General features: G+C 38.8%; 3 protein-coding genes across 3 annotated transcripts; all 3 read left to right on the top strand.

The window, feature by feature from the left end:
• The first annotated feature begins 984 nt into the window (after window positions 1–984).
• On the top strand, window positions 985–7,758 carry zdhhc20a (zinc finger DHHC-type palmitoyltransferase 20a). Its single transcript, XM_020633342.3, has 13 exons — window positions 985–1,136; window positions 2,657–2,683; window positions 2,789–2,883; window positions 3,075–3,195; window positions 3,958–4,027; window positions 4,408–4,440; window positions 4,575–4,695; window positions 5,262–5,394; window positions 5,563–5,689; window positions 5,939–6,025; window positions 6,120–6,199; window positions 6,315–6,361; window positions 6,770–7,758. Exons 1-12 carry the CDS (start codon window positions 1,019–1,021, stop codon window positions 6,356–6,358), a joined length of 1,056 nt encoding a protein of 351 aa, XP_020488998.1. The 5' UTR covers window positions 985–1,018; the 3' UTR covers window positions 6,359–6,361; window positions 6,770–7,758.
• Window positions 7,759–9,638: 1,880 nt separating this feature from the next.
• Window positions 9,639–14,450, top strand: LOC109983539 (organic solute transporter subunit alpha). Its single transcript, XM_020633288.3, has 8 exons — window positions 9,639–9,999; window positions 10,602–10,753; window positions 10,975–11,048; window positions 11,890–12,048; window positions 12,233–12,344; window positions 12,429–12,575; window positions 13,125–13,230; window positions 13,337–14,450. The coding sequence occupies exons 1-8, from the start codon at window positions 9,924–9,926 to the stop codon at window positions 13,495–13,497; spliced, it is 987 nt and encodes a 328-aa protein (XP_020488944.2). The 5' UTR covers window positions 9,639–9,923; the 3' UTR covers window positions 13,498–14,450.
• Window positions 14,451–16,447: 1,997 nt separating this feature from the next.
• Window positions 16,448–20,541, top strand: si:ch211-244c8.4 (APC membrane recruitment protein 2). The gene has a single exon (XM_020633404.3). The coding sequence runs from the start codon at window positions 16,559–16,561 to the stop codon at window positions 19,610–19,612; it is 3,054 nt and encodes a 1,017-aa protein (XP_020489060.2). The 5' UTR covers window positions 16,448–16,558; the 3' UTR covers window positions 19,613–20,541.
• The last annotated feature ends 658 nt before the right edge of the window (window positions 20,542–21,199 follow it).

The following is a 21,199-nucleotide window of genomic DNA, read 5'->3' as shown; positions in this document are numbered from 1 at the left end:
GAGCATCTCCACCCACAAGGCCTGTTACACCACAACAGCTTTTTCCCTGCTGCCGTAAGACTTGTAGCACAGGACATTAAGATGGGAAGGAAGTACTTCACCCCCACACCTCACAGGCTAAATGGACAGTTGACCACCTCACAGTGCAACACACGTGTGCAATATTAACCTTAAAAACAAAAAACAGTGCAATTATATAATGTGAAAAACATGTGTGCAATAACCTCAGGTGCAATAAGAGATGATAAGTGCAATAAGAAAACATATTTATATTTTCATTTCATTGTACAGTGTTCCCCTTGTTATTTTTTTGTATTATATCTTTGCTTTAATAGTGTGTGACTTATGTGCAGTTTATTTTAATTGACTTAGCTGTTAATACAACTTATTTATTTGTACTTTTTGTGTACTTTTTTCTACTCTTTTTCTACTGTTTTTTTACAATGCTAGTCTATTTTATATATAATTTTAACTTTGTTTTGTAGAAGATGACTCAGGGAGAAACGCACAAGAATTCCAATGTACCTGTTCTGTCCTGTACCTGTGCAAATGGCAATAAACATCTATTCTATTCTAAACTGCAGACTTTACTTCTCTAAAACACTTTAAACTTCATAATAAAAGTTCTCCCAAATAGCCTATAAATTTAGTTATATGAACTCTTCAGCCTACCTGGTCAAAACTCTGAACTTCTATTATGGGATTTAATATTATATTAACAACAAGAAGTTAACACACAAATAAAAAACAAGGGTGTCTCACTTGTGATAAAAGTGATTCGGGGGTATTAAAGAACTCAACACAAGGCTCTATCATCGTGTTTTACCCAGTGACAAAACAAAGCAATCTGAGAAGTTCAATGTTTCACCCCGAGCATTTAAATAACTCTGGGATGCATTGCCAGCTGGACGCCCGAGGGCTACAAACACATCTGCGCATGCTCCCGCGTCTCCGACTCGACCCGTTTAAAACCATGGCCATGACGTCACCTGCAGCTAATGTCACACACGGATTAAAGATGGCGCCCTCTCATGCACTGAGGTGCTGCAAACGGGCTCTTAACTGGATACCTGTCCTTTTTATAAACCTGGTTGTTGGCTGGTCTTATTACGCTTACGTGGTGGAGCTCTGTGTCTGTGAGTAGACTTTCTTTTTTGCAGGTATTTTGCCATCTCGGGGGCGCATATGTGTTGGTGTTGACAGCTTCAGGGTTGCCAACTTTGACAAGCCAGAAGTGAGATTTCTATTCATCCCCAGTCTGCAAACAAACGACATTACACCATAACATTTTCATTTGTGTTTATTAAACCTCTGACAAACATGCAATCTTTCTAGACAGCCATGAATGTAGTGTTGTTTTAAAACTTTTTTCAGTCACAATGGGAAAATTAGAGGTAGTCTTTGGATTGCTTTGTCATCAATTAAAAAATATTAATAACTTTTCTCATTATGGTTGTTCTGCATCATTTAACATTAGATATGATGACATATCCAGTGGACTGTAATGTTGGCACAGTAAATAGTCATCAAACTTTCTCCTATGTTGTTTTCTGTGTAAATGTGTAGTTGGTAATGAATGGAAAAGCAGTTTATAAGCTGATTTTAATAATGACCTACAGAAAGATTTCACGTTTTTTTTGTGATTAGTTAGTTTAGCAATGGATTCAAGTTGTTTTCATGTGTTTTTTTTTTTTTCTTTTTGTGCCAATGGCTTTTATACAGTATGAAGCTGATAATGCTCACAATATTCATTTAAAGGGTTGCTATATTTTGTACCTTAACCTTTTTACAGTCAGTGATGCTTTAAAATGTGCATCTTAAGTCGTTAAGTTGTTTGAGTAGTTGTGGACAAAACCTCATTGGCACCTATAAAACTCTAAAAAAAAATCAGGAGGGATTGCTGCCTGTAATTTAACCATTTGATGCATTTAATTCTATTCATTGTTTATTGGAAAGATAACCGAGGGGGTTTGAACTTTTAAATCTTTTAAACGGATCAACCTTTGTTCGAGGCTCCAGCAACCAATCAAAGCGTCTTATTCTGAACAATGGAAATTCAAAGACATGTATGATGTGAATATCTGTGTTTAGATTAGACAAGATGATTCTCTTCAGTTTATTTGATCAAATGGTAACATTTTAAAATTTTAACATCTTTAAGATCGTAGATAAAGAGACTAACGTATATCAAGTCTTTCGTATACAACCGTGGACAGAATCAGGAGAGGATATGATTTGATATAATTATTTTCCTGGAAAATTTTAAGAAACAGGTCTGAAAGTAGCTCTGCCTGATGTGTTTAATGTTTACATTTAGTTTTATGTGTCATGACACTCAGTGGCTCTGCACTCACAGTTTGTTTTATTATAGTTTGTTGCAGTTCAGAGCCGAGGATACTATTATAATCATGCAGTTGTACTGAAGTTATGTGTGTAACTTACAGGCTGTGGTCGGGACAGGGACATCCCTGCTGCTTAAACAAAGCTCTCTGTTATGGGCTGCTCACTGCTGGCCGTGCCAGGCTGCTACCACATGGTGCGAGAAAGGGGTGGTCCGTGCGTGGGTGGTGGGGGATGTGTAGTCAATGTATTCTGAGGACATCGCTAATTATTCATTTCTAATGTATATATATATATATATTTTTTTCTTTTGTAGATACAATCCCAAATAATGCAGAACGAAGTAAGTGTTTCTTTTCACAAATAATGTACATGTTACTTCAGTTCCTGAAAAAAATTATGTTGAAATGCCAGTTAACACCAAATAAATTGTGTCTTTCGTCAACAGTCAGCTATTTGGTCATCTTTCACATTTTCTTCACCATGTTTATATGGTCCTACTGGAAAACTATCTGGTCCAAACCAGCCGGCCCCTCAACAGCAGTAAGTCTCTGTGTTTTCCCTGAACATTTCCTATTCGGATATTTAGATGATAGATCCTGTAAAAATACGTTCATATAAAAGTTCTAATTTTACCCATGAAAGCCCTTGCATCATGGTCCTATTTAGATTTAAAGTCAATAATTCATCACTGCCTTCTCTGACTACGTTCCCCCCCCCCCTGCTCTTTTCAGTTTGGTCTTCCCCGAGCAGAGAAGGAACTGTATGAGCGAGAGGAGCGCGCCGAGATGCAGCAGGAGATCCTGAAGAAAGTGGCGAGGAATTTACCTGTGTACACACGCACCGCAGGAGGAGGTGAGGCTTACAACGTTCGCTTTGAAACATTCAACAGAGGAAACTGTTTTACCATTTTCACACTGTCATCTGTTTTAAAAAAACAAACTGAGTCACAGGGATAACTGTCCTCATACTGCAGTTCTCGTTTGTCTCTCACGTGATCAACACAAACAAGGAAATGCATATGAATTGCACAAATGTGTTGCTACATGGTGTCTTCCTCTTTAAAAGAAAAAGCAACACTGTTTTAATGTGTATAGAAGAAAACACTCTTTGGCCTTATCCCAACCCAACCCTTACTTCTAGCCATAGTAAACGCACATTACAGTTTCCTTGACTCACACACTACACATAAGACATTAAAGTCAGTGGGGATTTAATGCTGATGCCTTAGGGTAAAAATTGGACTATAGCTAATGATGGTGAGAGTAAAAGCTGTTATTTACCTGCTATCAGGGCTCAGACTCGCCTGTCGTGTGTTTACAGATCTGCTTCTATCAGGAGGGTTAATTGGACTCGGGTACAGCTGTTTACTCCACAGGCCACAGCTGACTTTCCTCCTCATTAGGGACCATGACCTCACCTGCTTGGTTTCACAGGGACCCAGCATATAAAGCCTGCAATAAATGTTACAAATGAAGAATACAGTCTTCTTTAGAAGTAGTATTTGCTGCCTTACATAGACTGTCGTGCTGCTGACATTTATATAGTGCTTTGTTTTGTAGAAAAGATGCAGTAGATCCACAGTCATACTAACTGTGCTTAATCTTCTCTGAATAGCCATCAGATACTGTGACCACTGCCAGGTCGTCAAACCGGACCGCTGCCATCACTGCTCAACCTGTGAGATGTGAGTGTTTAAAGATGTACACACTGTTTTATTGATTTATTTTTGAATATGCACACCTCAAAGGAGCCATATCAGCTCAAGACAAAAACTAACTAAATGCTAATGTGTTGATAATTAACCCAATAGAATGTGCAGTACAGGGTTTTTTTCAATGGTGGTTTTAAACAGTATTGACAAAAAAAAAAAAAAATCATGTTGTGTTTTCACAATATATCACTTTTTAAAAAAAAAATTCTGAAGTAATAAAATAAACATTATTCATTTCTTTTCAAAGATGGAGTTTTCTCTGTGTTCATGCATTGCTCGTGCTGAGTAACAGAACATGAGCAAAAATGTTCTTTTTAAGGTCATATAAAGGTTTTTCTTTTTCTCCTTTTAAGGTGTGTGCTGAAGATGGACCATCACTGCCCCTGGTAAGCTTCTGTCATCTCACACAGTGTTTGTTCATTGTTTTATTTAACCATCATTAAATGTATTTTCAGGTAAATGAACAGTTAAACGTTTTCTTTCACTTCCGCTCTCTTGTTTCTGTCGTGTTTCCCTCCAGGGTGAATAACTGTGTCGGATTCTCAAACTACAAGTATTTTGTCTTGTTTCTGGCCTACGCCTCGCTCTACTGTGCGGTTATTTGTGCGACAGTCATCCAGTATTTCCTCAAATTCTGGACTGTAAGTACAGAAACTTTCATTTAAAATTTTAATACCTCTGTGGGCAGGTTTTAAATGTGGTTACTGTCTTTCCATTGTAATCACAAGATAATTTTATTTGCTCTACTTTTTAGAAATAACTATTTTGGAGTGAAATACATTTCTTATGTCTTCGCTATAACACCAATATTTATTTATAAACTTAATTCCAATGATAAAGTGCTGTCAGCATGTGATCATCATCTGATGATTGAATCACAAGATGTCCACTGATTGGTGTACAGCTGTCTCTTCAGCACTCTGATTTGAATAACACAGCGGCTCCTGTCACTTGGTCCTGCAGTGACGGAGTACAGTGGGTCATAGCAAAAGGCTAATACAAAGGTGTCAGTTTGTGCTTAAGATTAAAAACAATTACAATAACAACAAATAAGGCAACAAAAGAAAACCTGATAGAAACTGCCTGTTCAGAATCAGAGGACTCAAATGCTAACCTATGAAAATGTTGTATTTTTGTCAGTTTTTGAATAATGATGGCTTTACTTGACTTGATAATCAAGGCAAACATTTTTCTTTTCTGTCTGCAGAAAAAGCTGCCGGACACGCATGCCAAATTCCACATCTTGTTTCTGTTCTTTGTGGCGGCCATGTTCTTTATCAGCATCCTGTCACTTTTCAGTTACCATCTGTGGCTTGTGGGGAAGAACAGGACGACTATAGGTAGCTACTAATGGATATTTATCTCAATTTAGCTCCCTGTTACATCCTTTTAAAAGTCATTTCCAGGCAAGGCAGGTTAATTAATATTTCAGCGTCAAGGCGATTCAAAGTGCTTCACACAGGACATCAAAGGCATACACACCACATCATTTCTCTATCTACTTTCAGAGGCTTTCAGGGCTCCTGTCTTTACAAATGGTCCGGACAAGAACGGGTTTTCTCTGGGCTTTCGAAGAAATGGAGCCGAGGTGTTTGGAGACCAAGCAAAATACTGGATATTTCCAGTTTTCTCAAGGTCAGTGTACACTGACTGGAAGTAAAAGCAGCTATCAATCAACTCGACAACAGAAAGATACATCCTAAAAGCACTAACAGTTACATGTCTACACTGTGATTGAGGCAGATTAGCTCTACATTATTCATATCTATTGTTAGAGGTGAAGCTATTTTAATGGAGTAAAGATATTAAGATGAAAAAAGAAGCCCTGAAATCACAGCTTAGGAAGAATCCAACATATACTGACTATTTCTTATGTTTCCTTAGTCTAGGAGATGGAAATTCCTTTGTTACCAGATTGGTACACATTGATCCTGAACGAGCTAACAGTGTTCTGCAGCAGAATGGAAAAAGGCTAGTACTGTCTATAGCTTACCTTTTTAAAACATTAACCTGTCAACATACACTTTCTGTTAACTAATAATCTTTAATGTGACTTCAACCACAGCCTGGTTGACGGGGAGACCAAACCCTCCGTGCTTGGCAACAACATACAACACACGGCGGATGACAACAAAGACAAAATCAGTATGTTGTTTATACCTTTAGTCACATTTTTATCTTATTATAATAATTTATTTTGTTTAAAATAAAACCTAATCCGGCTCCTTTCTCCTCTCTCGTGTCCTCTCTTCTTTCTCAGACGGAGGTCAGTTAGTCGCTGTGACGATGGAGAGCGATCCATAGCAGGTGTGTGGACACATACCAGTTGAATACTGTAGAGGTTTGGTGGTTAGACCTCCTCCTGTTTTTACCTGTTGTTTGAAGGCAGGGTTGATCATTTTCTCCAGATGAATTTTTTAAAGATTTTGTTTGAAATGGGGGTTATTAATTGCTGGTATTTTAAATACATGTATTATAATAAAGTTTAGGGTTTACTTACCGCTGAATGAGACATAAGGCGACGTAGTTTCTACAAAATGAAAGCGTTGAGCTGAGGTCCGCTTCTGGAACAACGGCGCTTGTGCATGTCAGTGAGGGGACAGAGCACAGAGGGGAGGTGTCGGGGATTGACGGAGCATTTAGGGAATGATTCTTTCAAAATCATGCTAGTTTTCTTAAAATGACGAACCCTGCCTTTAATGGTTGTTGTTGCAGGTCACCGGGATCTCAGTGAAGAGCTCGTAAACGACGTAGCCTTAAACCAGGAGCATCAGCAGCTGGACAGGAGCCGTCCTCCACCCTCATTTTTAGTTTTCTGAGTGCAACCTAATCATATTTGTTTTTACATTAAATGGATCGTTTTTTTTATCAAGTGTGCTTTAAACTAGCACCACAAAAACACATCAGCGACTGTACTGCAACCTCTTAGACTGCACCAGTCTGAAGCAGAGGTGACTTTTGTCTTTGATTTTAGCCAAAGACGTTCAAATAATGTCAAGGACTGCTTTTATTCCTGGAGCCAATGTGTAACTCCATTGTCTGTGTCTGCCTACATGGAATAACCACCTTAAACATTTCTACTACAGAATCATCCTTTGTCAGTATTAATCAAGCACTAATAACTTTAACCATGTTTAAAGTGGAGCAGCAGAAGCCCCTAAAGCCAACTCAAAAGATAATTCATTCAAAATCACATTTCAACTCCGTCCACAGAGTGCGTTTGATCATTGCATCATCATTGCAGTTATTAGTCAATTATCACATTGTCTTATGTAGTTCACAGTTTACATGATTAGAATTATTTCAAGGTCTTTCTGTTTACATTTAAAATATTTTTATTTTTTACATCTTACATTTTATACTATGGTTGAAAATGAAACTGATAAAAGCTTAAAATGTAAGGACCAAAATGCAGTTTAACTGCTTTTAGTTTCAAATATTATTCCATTTATTTAATTCTTAAATGTATAGATCTTGTATAATGAAGTGTAAAAATCAACGAGATTGCCATTATGTGTAATTTAAGTCTTTTTAATTATTTGTATTGCCTCTTTGTTGATTTGTTGTAATAGCTTGTCTTATTTATTTGGTTGTATTTTGTTTTTTTAAGTTAAAGATGCTCATGTTTGTCCTCTTTCATAATCCTTCTTTGCCATTGTATGTATTTATTTTTAAATTAAACTATGTGGAGTGTTAATACCAAGGATTTGTGTTCTGTCTATTTTTTTTTTCCAGTTCATTGCTCAAATGTGTTTACAAGCTGGACTAAAAGCGTGCAGGGTACGTGCAATAAAACTGTCAATAGATAACTCTGAAAGGTGTTCTGTGTTCTCGAGCCTTAACCTGAGAAGATGGACAGTATGTACCACTGATCAAACTGCTTGCTCTAAAAGTCCTCTCTCTGAAATACTAATGACACAAAAGAAAAACCAGAAGCGTATCACTTCTTCATTTCTGTACATTAAAGGGTAAGTTTATTTATGTGGCACATTTCAGCCACAAGGCTTTCAAAGTGCTTCACACAAGTCATCAGACTTGCACAATATACTATTTGGCAACACTATTAGTATCAGTTGTGTGGATATAGGCGTCCCTCACAGTAATTACTGTGTACAGCAGTCTAAGGACCTAAATAAGATAATAAGAAAGGGAAAAAGTAAGGTAATTTAAAGGTCTATAACACAAAGATAATCATAAATAAAAATGGAAACTATATAGATAAAATATGACAGGAGTAAGGTGGGAAGTGCAGTTTTTAAGTCTGAAAGTATGAATTATGAGAGAAATATAATGCATTATATCATTTGTTAAAACATTAACACAATATGGTATCATATACATTATAATGCAGTACAGGTATAGTATTATCATCTCATCATTTGTCAGTAATATTTAGGAAGAGATGCACATTATCAACGTCAGCATTTTAAGTGGTGTATATAATGATGTAAAAAATTATCAATGCTGCTTGTTACCATGCCGATGTCAGTGGTTAACTTAAAGCTAAGAAATGTTTTCAGCGCCTAAACACAATCTCAGAGTAATGAGGTGTATACTTAAATATGAAGTGGTCAAAATGATACATAACTATTAAAAATGGAAAGTTTATTTCTCCCATTATGACATTAAACATTTAAGCAGTTTTAAGAAATGGTTTAAATACTGTGCATGTGCTGGTAATTTACAACTCCAACAGCGCGTGTATCTCACAGAAGTCATTAGGGATAGTTGTGACACAAGACTCACAAGCTCACCTCATTTTTATAAGATCATTAAAGCTGACACACTCAGACGTTTGACTGAACATGGGGGGCGGGGGAACAGAACTTGAAGGAAAAGGTGAATGACCTGAGTGTCATTCGCCTGTTCATAACAATGCAACAGATAAAGCTTTAACACTTAACTTTAGAAACCCTGTGAACCCTTTTTTGTGTTTTTTTTTAATGATAATCCAAGATTTTCTAATACCCAAAAGAAAATATTGTATAAATAGGCCGATATGTAGTAATCTTTTACAATTATATTTACAAGGTTGTATACTTTATTATGTTTATTCACAGTGTTTATTCACTTTGGTTTTTCTTTTCCTTTATATATATTTTTTACATGTATCCTAATGGACCAATAAGACCAGGATATACTCTATGTGTGTAAGCCTACTTGACAATAAACTTGAGTCTGTGTTGATTACTTATAGTGTGAAAGGCGCCGCACAGCAAGAATATCTGTTTTTATTTCACCTAAGAAGTGTCCAGACAATCTGAATGCTGCATCCCTATGACTGGTCAAATTTAATTAAATTCACATTATAGCCTAATAGAGGAAAACGTAGACAAGAAAGAAACTAAAAACTAACCATTTTTATTGTTTATGTTTTGCTTCATAAAAACAGCCATTCTTATAACATTACGATTAATTTAACATCATGACAACACATTACTCATGACTTGACCTTGAAGAGGTTTTCTTTATCTTTAATGCCTTTTATAGTTACTGAGAAGGAAACTACACACCCTGTCAAAGTTCACCTGTCAAGACATTCTTCACAGGTCTCACATTTTAACTTAAACCCTGACCGTTGTGATATTTTAATTACTGCGACTCTGTGAATGAATGAACAACAGTAAACTATGGAACAGTTCACATAAACTTCTGAGCGCTGAACCTCCTCCTACTTTCACTCCTTAAAAGTCACCAAAAGTGAGTACACGGGCTCTTCAATCTACAACTGGAGTCCACGGCTGACACTGCCAAGTAAAGGGACAACAACAGTCTTAAAGGAGACCTTGGTAAATGTAGCAAGAGTAGGTTCAAGTATTTTTAAACCTTAGTTTATAGTAACATTCATCAAGAGGAATCTCTGGACACCATGGAGGAAGCCCTAAACACCACTATTGATCCGGCTTGTTTACAGGAGCCACCGCTGGCCATCGACGTGATAAACGGTAAGTGACTCTCATTACCACATCCTGCTGGCTGATAATGATTCCTTCTTAACCTGGAAAAACTCGAGACATTAAATATTAACCCATACTTGTGTGAATCTCTGCTGTGAGTTTTGAGTTTGCAGTATTTAAAAAAAATTGAAAGAACCTTGTACGAGCCTTAAGGATAGATAATTAAAAAGCATCCTAAAACTGATCACAGCATGGGTTTTGGGGAATATCAAACTATATTATCAACAAAAAATATATCCTTTAGGTATTGATTTGAAATATTTATGTTATTTATATTGTGTTATTATTGTATATACTTAAGCAGCAATGGTCCAAACATAGACCCCTGTGGTATCCCCTTTTTTGATAGGAGTATATTGAAGAGCCATAGACAAAACTTAACAAAGGAAAACTTGCATTGTGATATCCACAGTATTGGTAGAATCGACCTTTAGGACACAGTATTTATAAATCTTTTTATATATATATATATCTGTTAACCAAAGTAAAATCTATTATGTGCTGCATAACATATAGAGTGTATTCTACTTCACTGGTGTACATAACTATGAAATAATCCTACACCTTTCTGCTTTGAATGTTTTCTTCAGGGATGGACGCGTTTGAATTTTGCCTGTACTGCATGCTCACCTTCATGTCCTGCGTCTCTTTGGTGCTGTACTTGGAGCAATGCGTCTTTATTTATAATCACATGCCTTACCCCAAAAAGACCACCATCATTTGGGTGAATGGTGCAGCACCAGTAAGTATTCAGTCATATTTTGATGAAATAAAATGTTCCTTCTTTCTTAAGCAAATACAAATTCAATCGTTGTGAATCACTTTGAATTGCAAAGTAAGTTATAAAAAACCCTTGCTTGAGGCCCACTGTGAAATGGGAACATGACATACTATAAACATGAATCTGGTGAATCTGTAATGTTGAGTGTTTTTTCTTACACATTTTGTGTTTCTATCTTACAGGTCATTGCCACCATGTCTTGTTTTGGGATGTGGATCCCAAGGGCAGTCATGATCACAGACATGACATCTAACTGGTAAACACTCTTTCATCTACTTCTAAATATGAAACAGGCTTTACTTTCTTTCATATTTCCAAAAAATAAAAAAGGGTTTCTTTCCATATTATATGGTGATGGATAATCAGGAAAAATTATTTCACTGTGTATATTTCCTGCAAATGTTTTTTGCCAGTCTTGTCGTTGTGCTGTCACTTGCCTCACTTGATGTGGTGTTACATGCAAACTAAATCTCCTGTTTCTCCATATATTGTCTCTTATCTTTCTGTTCTAACTTTAACCAACACAAACTAACACTATCTCTTATCTAAAAGCTGTGACCAGTAGCTGTGTTGTACTTAACGTTGAACTCACCACCTCTGTTATCTCTGCTTCAAGGTTATAATCAGAATCAGAAAGAATAAGAATTAATGTGTACCTTTATTATATATCTCTTCCCATATAGCTTCATAAATTGTACTTTCCACATTTGGCTCTAAAACAGCTAGGCTGCCAAGCACACACAAGCTATACAAATTTTAAACTTGTGGCTTTGAATGATCATCATCTCAATAATCAGTGCATGGGTTAACCACTCGATGAGTCACATAAAGGAGGGACAAAAGGTTCTTTATTTGGTTTTTATAGGATTTTGCCATATGCACTACATATAGTACATACAGTGCAAGGTTTTTAACAGATAGGTCAAAATCCATTAACAAGGGCAGCTAGCTTTGATTAACTGTCACATGTAAAGAGAAGGTGTTTCTATATGTCAGACAGAATTTGGTTTATAAAAATGTAATTTGTCTCTCTCAGAAACAATATAACCTTCTTATCATTATAGTATTAACAAAAATGAATTCTCTTTTCCCTATAGTTATTTTGCAGTGGTGGTCTATAAGGTGTTGGTTCTGATGATCGAGGAGTTGGGGGGAACCAATATGTTCCTGGAGAGGTTTTCGGGTAAAACTGTAAGGATCAACACTGGACCCTGCTGCTGCTACTGCGCCTGTTTACCCCGCGTGCCCATGACACGGTACATATGACTTATCCATAGAGGTGCATTCTGGGACTATTTTGATTCTAGTAACTTGCTTATAGAAAAGTATTTTCATGGGAAATTAGTCCTGCTCTGACATAGTTGTAATACCAATACTCTCCTTTAATGACTGCATATTTTCATTTATAATGTGGACCTTTCTTTGTACTTGGTTACTCAGGCGATTGTTATTCTGGCTGAAGGTGGGTGCTCTTCAGTATGCCATTCTTAAGACGGCGCTCTCTGTCGTCTCTGTGGTTTTGTGGACCAACGGCAACTTTGATCTCTCTGATGTAAGTATTTGAAATGCTTTCACTATGATGCAATCATAAATCAACAGGACTTCAAATTGAAATTGTTCTTTGCTCGATTTTCAGCTAGAGATCACTGGTACAGCTATTTGGATTAACCCATTCATTGGTGTACTCACCATCATCTCCTTGTGGCCTGTTGCCATTGTCTTCATGAACTCAAACAGCTTTCTACTCAGCCTCAACATTGTACCCAAGTACGCCATGTACCAAGTGAGTCAGCATAAACATTACAATATGTGTACTACAGTGCATGGACATTTCTGCATTTCTTTGCCTGGCTTGGTGAAAACTGACACTTTATCACAATTGTATAATTATCAACATGTTGTTGGTTTTATCCTTTAAGAGTATCTTAAATTCCCCAAAAATCCTTTGGATTTCCTTTTGGACCTGGATTTTTAATAGCAGTCCTATCAGCTATAGTTGCATTTGCTTGGTGTCCTAATATCCTTTCTTTGAACTGAAAACTATGATGGTCAGGGCTGGACCCAGACTTTTTTGACTGGATGGCCCAGGTGTGACACTGACTTATTGAGGGTGACAGGTTGTTTGTAGGATTCATCTACCCTCTGTGATTTTAACACAAGTCCCGCCTTTGACAAGGCAAAGAGCCAATCGTAATCAAGGGTTTTATGTTTGGTCCCCATAGTGCCGCATTATGTTTCAAGGACGACCTGTTGATAGTTACAATAAATATTTAACTGCCATTACACCATCTATACAGTACAGTACATAACAAAGTTTTGGTTTTCTCCTCAGTTAGTACTTGTGTTGAGTCAGCTGCAGACATCAATCATTAACATCCTGGCCTTGGATGGAACCATCGCTTGTGCTCCTCCTTTCTCTTCAATAGCTCGTGGATCATGTAAGAAACATTTCAGCAAGTATCTGCATCTGCTTTTGTAATGAAAGGTATGATCTGAAACTCTGATTTACTCTCTCTCTCCCTGTCTGTCACTCTGTCCCGGCAGTGCTGAGTCAGCAGATGATGATCATGGAGATGTTCATGATCACCCTTGTCTGTCGATTTCTGTACCGTCGCACATATGACAAACTTCCTCCTGAAGCACATGACAACCACCTGAATGCTCAAGTGTCCCTGCAGGCTGCTCTGGTGGAGCATGATGTCTAAAACAAGAGACAGTGGAAGAGCTGAAGTCGACACTGCTCCTTAAAGATGTATCATATCATCGTGCCTGAAAGATCATCAAATATTAATGTTATAGTCATGGTAATACACTGTTGTTGTTTTTTTTTTATTTTTATTTTTATTTTTTACATTTTCTCATTTACGCAAATGTTAGAGAAGAAAACGTGCAAAACAAATAACTGAACACCAAAATTATGGCCCCCTTCAAAAAAAGTCCCACTGAGTATTGTTGGGTGTTTGGGTTATCAAGAGCAACTCTTATTGAGGAAAATATGTGTTTACTGCTTTTTTTTTTTTACTTAAAAAAATAATATATATTTTTTTAAATAGTACAAATTCGATTTTGTTTGCTTGCATTGTATGGAAGTGAAGGTAGAAAAAGTAGGGTTGGAAACATTAAAACTTTTACAAGCGAAACAAAGATTTCAGATATTGGAGTTGAGATGTTGGTGACCTTTGAAAGAAATAGTGAACTATTCTTTTTTTCCCTCAGAGAGGTAGGTGAGAACATACTATGTCATGCTTTACAGTGTGTATAGCTGTAAGATAGACAACAGGTAGACTCTGTCTAAAAATAACATCATTTACGTACACTTGAGCCAGCCTCTGCATTGGCTTCATTTTCAACACTGAAAGTTGCTGCTTGATAAATACAACAGTTAAACTCCTCATAGAGCATATCAAATAATAACATCTATTTATTTGTTTTTATGTGTGTGTCTGTGCATGTTTTGTGTGTGAGAGAGTTAAAGTTGTAGTGAGACCTATTACATCTGATGTCGTTTTTTATTTGTAAGATAGTGGGTGGTAACTTCTGACCCAGTATTCAGTTGTTTATGTAATAATGTATTCATTACTGAGCCCAAATTACATTTACTTTAAGTGCTGATACAAGCACTTAATGTACATTTAATAAAAATGATCTACTCCTTTAATGTGATTTTGTAAGGAGGAATTTAAAGCACTGCACATTTTGAATTCTGTTTCAATCTCATGTTATCCTTTGCTCTGTGAAAATACTAGGAGAAACATTAGAGTGATATATTTAGACATATTATATTGTGTCCTCAACAACTGTGAGCCAGTGTGTCTTAAAACAGCCCAGGAAAACATCCAGATTTGTTCAAAGATTACTGACCCACTTACTCAGACTTATTTGGGACAGGGAATACATGCAGATGAGACAGCAGCTTTATTTTAAGACTTGTTTTACATTTTACAGCCGTCTACAGTCACATGTTGTTTCTTCAGCTACCACTAGAGGCCATACTTGTTCCATCCCCACAAACCATCCATAAACATTATTGTTATTAATTAATCGATTCTTCAATACAGAACTTAGCTGCAAACCTAAGCTCACATTACTGTTTTATAAAAGGGATATAAAAATGTTGACTTAATTTTTGATCCATAGGTTTTACAGGGGCCATTGTGTAATATTGGCAACTGGTATAATGCTCTTTTATTTTATAAACCTGACTAAAATTTGAATTTTACAAGAAAATGCAACAAAACCAAGAGTTTTGGTTACTACTATTGGATATGCATTGAGTTATTCATATTTCTTCTATTAAACCTCTTTACAAAAATCTGAATAGGGCTTTTTATGACTGGTTCTGCCAAGTGATCAAACATATTCATGAACTGATACCACCAAGAGATGTTTGTGAATACCTACTTTTAGATACTCATGACCACCTAACTTAATTCAGACTTCTCATGGGATCATTATGTTAACAACTATCAAAAAAGATTCCTCTTGTTGTTGTTTTTCTCTATAGCATACACTGTATAAAAGAATGGACAACATGACATCTCCCCTAAAGTGAAGCCAATTTTCTTAAAAAGTGTAAAATAAGTAATGGCTTGAACACATTGTCATAAGAGGGTCATGTCAAAGGATTTATTTTTCAAAAAACATGTCAGCTTTAACTAAATGCTTCACTTCCTCAAAAATACAATCACAAAAAGGTAAGACATAATACAGACAAAACCAGACAATAAAAGTGATCATGTTTACATTATCATACCCAACATCAGTCGTTGGCTTTCATTTCAATTTCACCTCTCTTTAAAATTGGATCCATTCATGCATGTATAATTGTGCAATCATTCTCAATGGCTTCATTGTCTTCAGGACTCCGGGACGATGTTCAAAAGGTCAAGGCCTTGATCACTTTAATTTTATTTTATGGTGGTACTATAAGCATTCACACTTCACAGCATTCATCGCATTTTCTTGTATTTTAATGCTCTCTAAAAGTTGTAGAAACACGCCTCTAAAGCAATTTTCTCCAAAGTGGATAAGTACTGAGAGAAAATAGTTAACATAGCTGTTAAGTCAATTTGAACATTGGCTCATAAACTTGAGCGTGATTCATGAAATTGTTGCAGTTAACCAACACAACTTATATTCAAATTGTAACTTGATTAAATATTATACATTTTTAATGGACTGCTAAGAATCCTAGAAAGTTGCTGCAACACATTTAAAATGAAAAAATATTTATTTAGACCCAAAAGAAGAGTTACTTCTATCAAAAGATTATTAAGCTGCATATAAAGGTACAAAGCATTGATGTGGATGAGATGGTTATACAAAACACGTTCATTCAGAACTCGCAATCTCGCTCTATTAATGGAGTATTTGTTGCTGCTGTTTATGTAAACAGAGTCATCAGACAGAGAGGAGGAGAAAGCTGCGTTCAGGGTTAGTTGATGAACGCCCCTGGCTCTGCACTGCTGACGAAAGCTGCTTAGATCCTCTGTTGCTATGGCAACCATGGAGAGCAGCCAGACAAAAATGAGGCAAAGGGGAGGGGCTTTGAAGGGAGAAATAGAGGAGAAAGAGCTGGATGGGAGAGATAGAAAGAGGGAGGGATACATGCAGACGATTAAGAAACACGCTGAGAGAATCAGAGGTAGAGCGAGGCTTCAGACGGAGATACAGATTCGGACTGGATATCAATGCTCACACCAGTGGTTTGGGATTAATAACTGCAAGAGATAGGAGGATACAGAGAACGGTTGAAAGAGAAAGAAAATGGATGTACAAACAGAAAACACGGACCCCCCGCCTTGTGAGACCCAGTCGAGTGGAAAAATCAGAAAAGGATTCAAGCTGTTTGGCAAACGCAAGCCAGGTAACATCTTTTCTATCCGTAACAAAGGGGATGGAAACAACAAGTCACCTCTTAAAATGGGCAAAAGCCTGGAAGGATTATCAGAGACCACTGCACCAGATTCAGAGCCGGATTCAGACAAGGAAAAGGGACATGAGGTGATTCAAGGAGAGAGAGAGCAGGCGGAGGAGGAGCCGCTCAGTGAAGATGGCTTTCTGGCTGCCGCCCCAGCTCGCACCTCAATTTCTTCAGCAAGCTCTGCCAAGTCCCTCAGCTTCCTGTCCATACTGAGGGGTGGCCGAAGAGGAGTTGGGGACCGCCGAGCTCACACTGTGTCCCAGCCGGTTGGTCGGCAACGTCGAGGGTTAAAGGGTCTCTTTGGCAATGTTAAGTTCCGATCAAATGCTAAAGAGGACAAGGAGGAAGCCCCTCCGAGCCCGCTGCTTATGTCGTCCCGTGCAAACAGTGTGGAAATCATCAAAGAGGACTTGACCCTCACCCCCAAATCCCAACAACGCTCTCTCGACAGCCCAGACACTGAGAGCTATGATCCCATCAAGAGTTTAACAACACAGGACAGTTCAGCTACAAGCCCGTCAGACACCGCTACTCCCCAGGTGACAACAGGCAATGTGAGTAGTACTAATGAGCATGTGCCGCCTTTTCCCAAATCTGAACCCCCCTTGGTACCCGGTGATAGCAGTCTGAGCTCCTTGCTGGCAGACATCTCCTCTCTCCTGACCTTTGACTCCATCTCGGGGGGTGATATCATGGCTGATGTGGAGGCAGAGTGGGGAAAAGCCAGTATTGCAATCAGTGATGTGGTGACTGAAGTCACGCCATCATCCACATCTCTCTTCTCCAAACCATCCATCACATCTCCGCTGACTTCTACCTTTGTAAGCACCGCCGAATGGGCAAAACCCTCTCCTGTAGCTTCAACCCAACCCTTTACTCCTCTGACAAAGACATCGACAACTTCTTCTCCCGTTGCTAAGCCCAGCACCATCATCACAACGTTGACCAAATCTTCCACTTTGACGACTCACTCAGTCAAAGTCTCTGGACTTTCTACTAGCATTACCCCTGTAACGCTAACAAGCTTCTCAGCGCCAAAAATGTCTTCCCCTTCAATGATAACTAAATCCACCCTGGGCTCCACTTCTACTGCAGCCGCAGCTCCTTCAAACAGCCCGGCTACTGTAGTCAAGGCTCCCTCAGTCAGTCCGAGTCTTACCTCTACGATTAGCAAAGTGGCTTCAGAGAGCGCAGTGCCACCTGAAGTTACTGCTCCAGTAAGTAAACCCAGCCCTGTAGCAATTCCTGCCCCATTTAAACCTCCAGTATCCCATAGCCCTCCAACCCCTGTTTCTTTTGCCCAACATCCACCACCTCCCAAATTGGATTCAGCTGGGGGTTTGAACCTGCAAACCTCATCTTCCTACAAACCTTTCCTTAGTTCAGTTACAGCAGAATCGAAAGCCCCAGCGACAGAATCTCTGGCCTGTACTGTTACAACAAAACCCCCCTCTCCTGCACCTGGTATTACCTCCAAGATGACAACAGCTCCCACATCAACTGCAACCTCAAGCTCAGCATCTGCTGCCCTTTCAACGCCCCAACTCAGATCGAGCCCATTGGACTTAAACAGGACTTATTCCCTTGCTACTGTCCCAGATGTTTCCTCTACCTTTAATTCCATCGCTAAATCCCAACACTGCCCTGCATCCATCCCAACCCCTTCTTTAACCTCTTTTGATAAAATCCCTCCTGCCTATAAACCTCCTCCTGCACTAGTCTCTGTAGATAAGACAATGCCAGCTCCAACACAGACTTCTGCCCCTATCACTCATGCTGATGTTTCCATACCATCCCCAACACCTCCTGCATCTGGCCAGATCCCAGCCCCTCAATCTAAAGGTCCTTCTGCCCCTAGCCTCAACACAAGATCTAGAGATCCACCTGCTCCTGCTCCAATGCAAATTCCACAATCTAAGGACCCTCCTTCAGCTGCTCAGATACCAGTTTCTGTATCAAAAGAGCTTTCTGCACCTTTTCCAGCTCAAGTTTTGCAATCCAAAGCCCCTCCTGCCCAGGTTCAAATCCCAGAATCTCTATCAAAAGATGCTCCTGTTCCTGCTCAGATCCCAGTTCCTGTAATCAGAGACCATCCTGCTACCGCTTTTATCCCCGTTTCTATATCTAAAGACACCCCTGCCCCTGTTAAGATTCCAGTTTCTGTACATACTGGTCCTCCTCCCCTGGCACACATCCCAATTTCAGTATCCAAAGATGCTCCTGCTTCTGCTCAGATTCAAGTTTCACAATCTAAAGCCCCTTCTACCCCCACCCCTGTCCCATGCCCTGTCTCTTTTTCTCTTTCTTTTCCTAATTCATCCCGGCAGAGTGAGATGAGAGGAAGTGAACAGGCATCAATGGAAGGGAAGCTGTCTAGTCCAAGTAGCAAAGATGCCCAGAGCTCTCAGACTCTGCCAGACAAAACAGAACAACAGCATAATGAATCGAGCTTACAGGAAACCCCGAGAGAGAAGAGGACACCACAAGTGAAGGCATCCGGACTTAGCAAAATACCTGTAGTAGGAGGGGGCAGAGCAGGCAAGATACCTGTGCGGGACAGTCAACACAGGGATGATGAGACTAACAGAGACCCACCTACTCCTGTGCTAGAAGAAGAGAGGCCAAATTTCAACTCCCATGATGTGGGAAGCAGAGATAAAATCAGAGAGTCTGAGGTTAATGTGCCCACCTCAAAACACAGCCAGGAGGAGAGTCAGCAGCAGAAAGTCCTCACCAGTTTACCGCGTGACTCAAAGATCCCTGTGAAGCACAGCACCTCACAAATCCCTCAAGCTAAAGAAACACCACGCACCAAGATACCGGTGTCCAAGGTCCCTGTCCGCAGGGCTGGTAATAAACCTGCAGCTTCAGGCGGCAGCACCCAGACAAGAAAATAAAAACAATGGACTGGATGATCATTGGCTTTGACTGCATCTTTTTGCCCACACATCTACACAGCCACACTTTTTAAACTAATTTGTACTTCTTAGCTTGTCTTTCTGTCATCTCTTGGCTTCACTACACCTCAAGCAGCAGTAACAGGACAAGCAGCCGGACAGCACTCAAGCACAAAACATCACCACGGGGAGCTGAAGCTGAGCAAATTGGACATGCACTCAGGAAAGGTTTTTTCGGGTCACACCTGAAAACACAGCAGCAGCTTTGGTAACAAAAGGACGCGCAAGAAAAAAATGGTCTTCTGGGAACACACACACACTCACAAAACTTGGGAGAGTGCCTTTTGAAGGGTGCTTTTCCTACAGACTCTCAAAATGTGTCCAATCTTTTCTACAGTACTTTTAACTTTTGTTACTCCCAACTTTTTGTAGGACTCGCCAAATCTTTTTGTCTTTCTTTCCAGGAAGTCTCTTTGATAACAACAAGTCCCTTTACGTTTTTATTTAAGTCAGAAGAAGAACCGCAGGAGCTCTCTAAATTAAATGCAAAACAACCAAATTTACATTCCACATCTATCTCTGGATATATGTAGCAGAAAAAAAAACGTGCCATTAACTTTTGAAGAAGATGTTGAACTGTATAGCGCCTGTTTGTCTGCCTGCTCATATGTAACATGATCTCACTGTGAACTGATGGACAGACTGCTTTTAAACGGGGGAATGGAAATAACGCCTTCCTGTGAAATGGACAGCGGCCATTATGAATGGCAATGTGAACAATTGAGACGAGATCTCCAGCTCGAACACTGGCACATCCTTATCCTACTTATACTCGGATGAGAACAATATCTCTGTGAATAATCTCATCTATGTTGTTCTGTTTCCTATTTAATCAATAAAAAACAAAATGCGTGCTTAGCAAGACAAGACCTGTTTAAGTTTTGACTTACATCTTTTTTCTATACTGTGGCAGACGGATAAGAAAAGTGAGCAGATATGAACAGGATTAACAGGCTCTGCTTTAAGTAGGACTACATCATCTCTTTGAGTTAATCTCATGTGGAAAGAATTTACATAACTCTGTAACAGGGAGAAAAATTTAGGAGGAGAGTGAACAGAAAGAAGAAACATTTAAACATTTTCACTGACATGGCTCACCATCTTACTACAAGCTGTGCTTATACTACAGTGTCCTCATGGGCGCACGATTCCAACATCACCCACACTCAGCTCAGTGACCTGGATAGTGAGCACATGAATGTCAGCAGAGCCCAGCCAATCAACTACAAGGGTAAATGCTTAACATGCATGCCTTATTATCAGGAAAAGAATTGGGAATGTGTGTCATTGCTATTCTTAGTGTGAAAAGCAGCCAGTGGATCGGCTGAATAATCACGGATCATTTGATTTGGACATATAGAAGCAGTTTGACATACATAAAAAAAAAAACAGTTATTGGGATAAAAAAAAACAAGCTTTGTTGCACAAAGGCAGAACATTAAGAGGAAAAGATTAAAGGTATCCAAAATAAGTAGAGAGAGTAAAACCACAGGTTAAAGATGGGGAGCTGATCTGAGTCATGGGGCG

The sequence above is a fragment of the Labrus bergylta genome, chromosome 14 (genome assembly GCF_963930695.1).
Source record: "Labrus bergylta chromosome 14, fLabBer1.1, whole genome shotgun sequence".
In the NCBI taxonomy this organism is placed as follows: Eukaryota; Metazoa; Chordata; class Actinopteri; order Labriformes; family Labridae; genus Labrus; species Labrus bergylta.
The sequence above is the reverse complement of the archived record's forward strand: the minus strand, read 5'-3'. Positions and strand labels throughout refer to the sequence as shown.

Bases quoted from the DNA above. Each gene is read 5' to 3' on its own strand.
- si:ch211-244c8.4 (XM_020633404.3), top strand. From the start codon at position 16,559: ATGGATGTACAAACAGAAAACACGGACCCCCCGCCTTGTGAGACCCAG.
- LOC109983539 (XM_020633288.3), top strand. From the start codon at position 9,924: ATGGAGGAAGCCCTAAACACCACTATTGATCCGGCTTGTTTACAGGAG. The intron at 12,049-12,232 runs GTACATATGACT...TTGGTTACTCAG, and splicing joins CCCCGCGTGCCCATGACACG to GCGATTGTTATTCTGGCTGA. The intron at 13,231-13,336 runs GTAAGAAACATT...CTGTCCCGGCAG, and splicing joins TTCAATAGCTCGTGGATCAT to TGCTGAGTCAGCAGATGATG.
- zdhhc20a (XM_020633342.3), top strand. From the start codon at position 1,019: ATGGCGCCCTCTCATGCACTGAGGTGCTGCAAACGGGCTCTTAACTGG. The intron at 2,884-3,074 runs GTAAGTCTCTGT...TGCTCTTTTCAG, and splicing joins CAGCCGGCCCCTCAACAGCA to TTTGGTCTTCCCCGAGCAGA. The intron at 6,200-6,314 runs GTATGTTGTTTA...CTTCTTTCTCAG, and splicing joins TGACAACAAAGACAAAATCA to ACGGAGGTCAGTTAGTCGCT.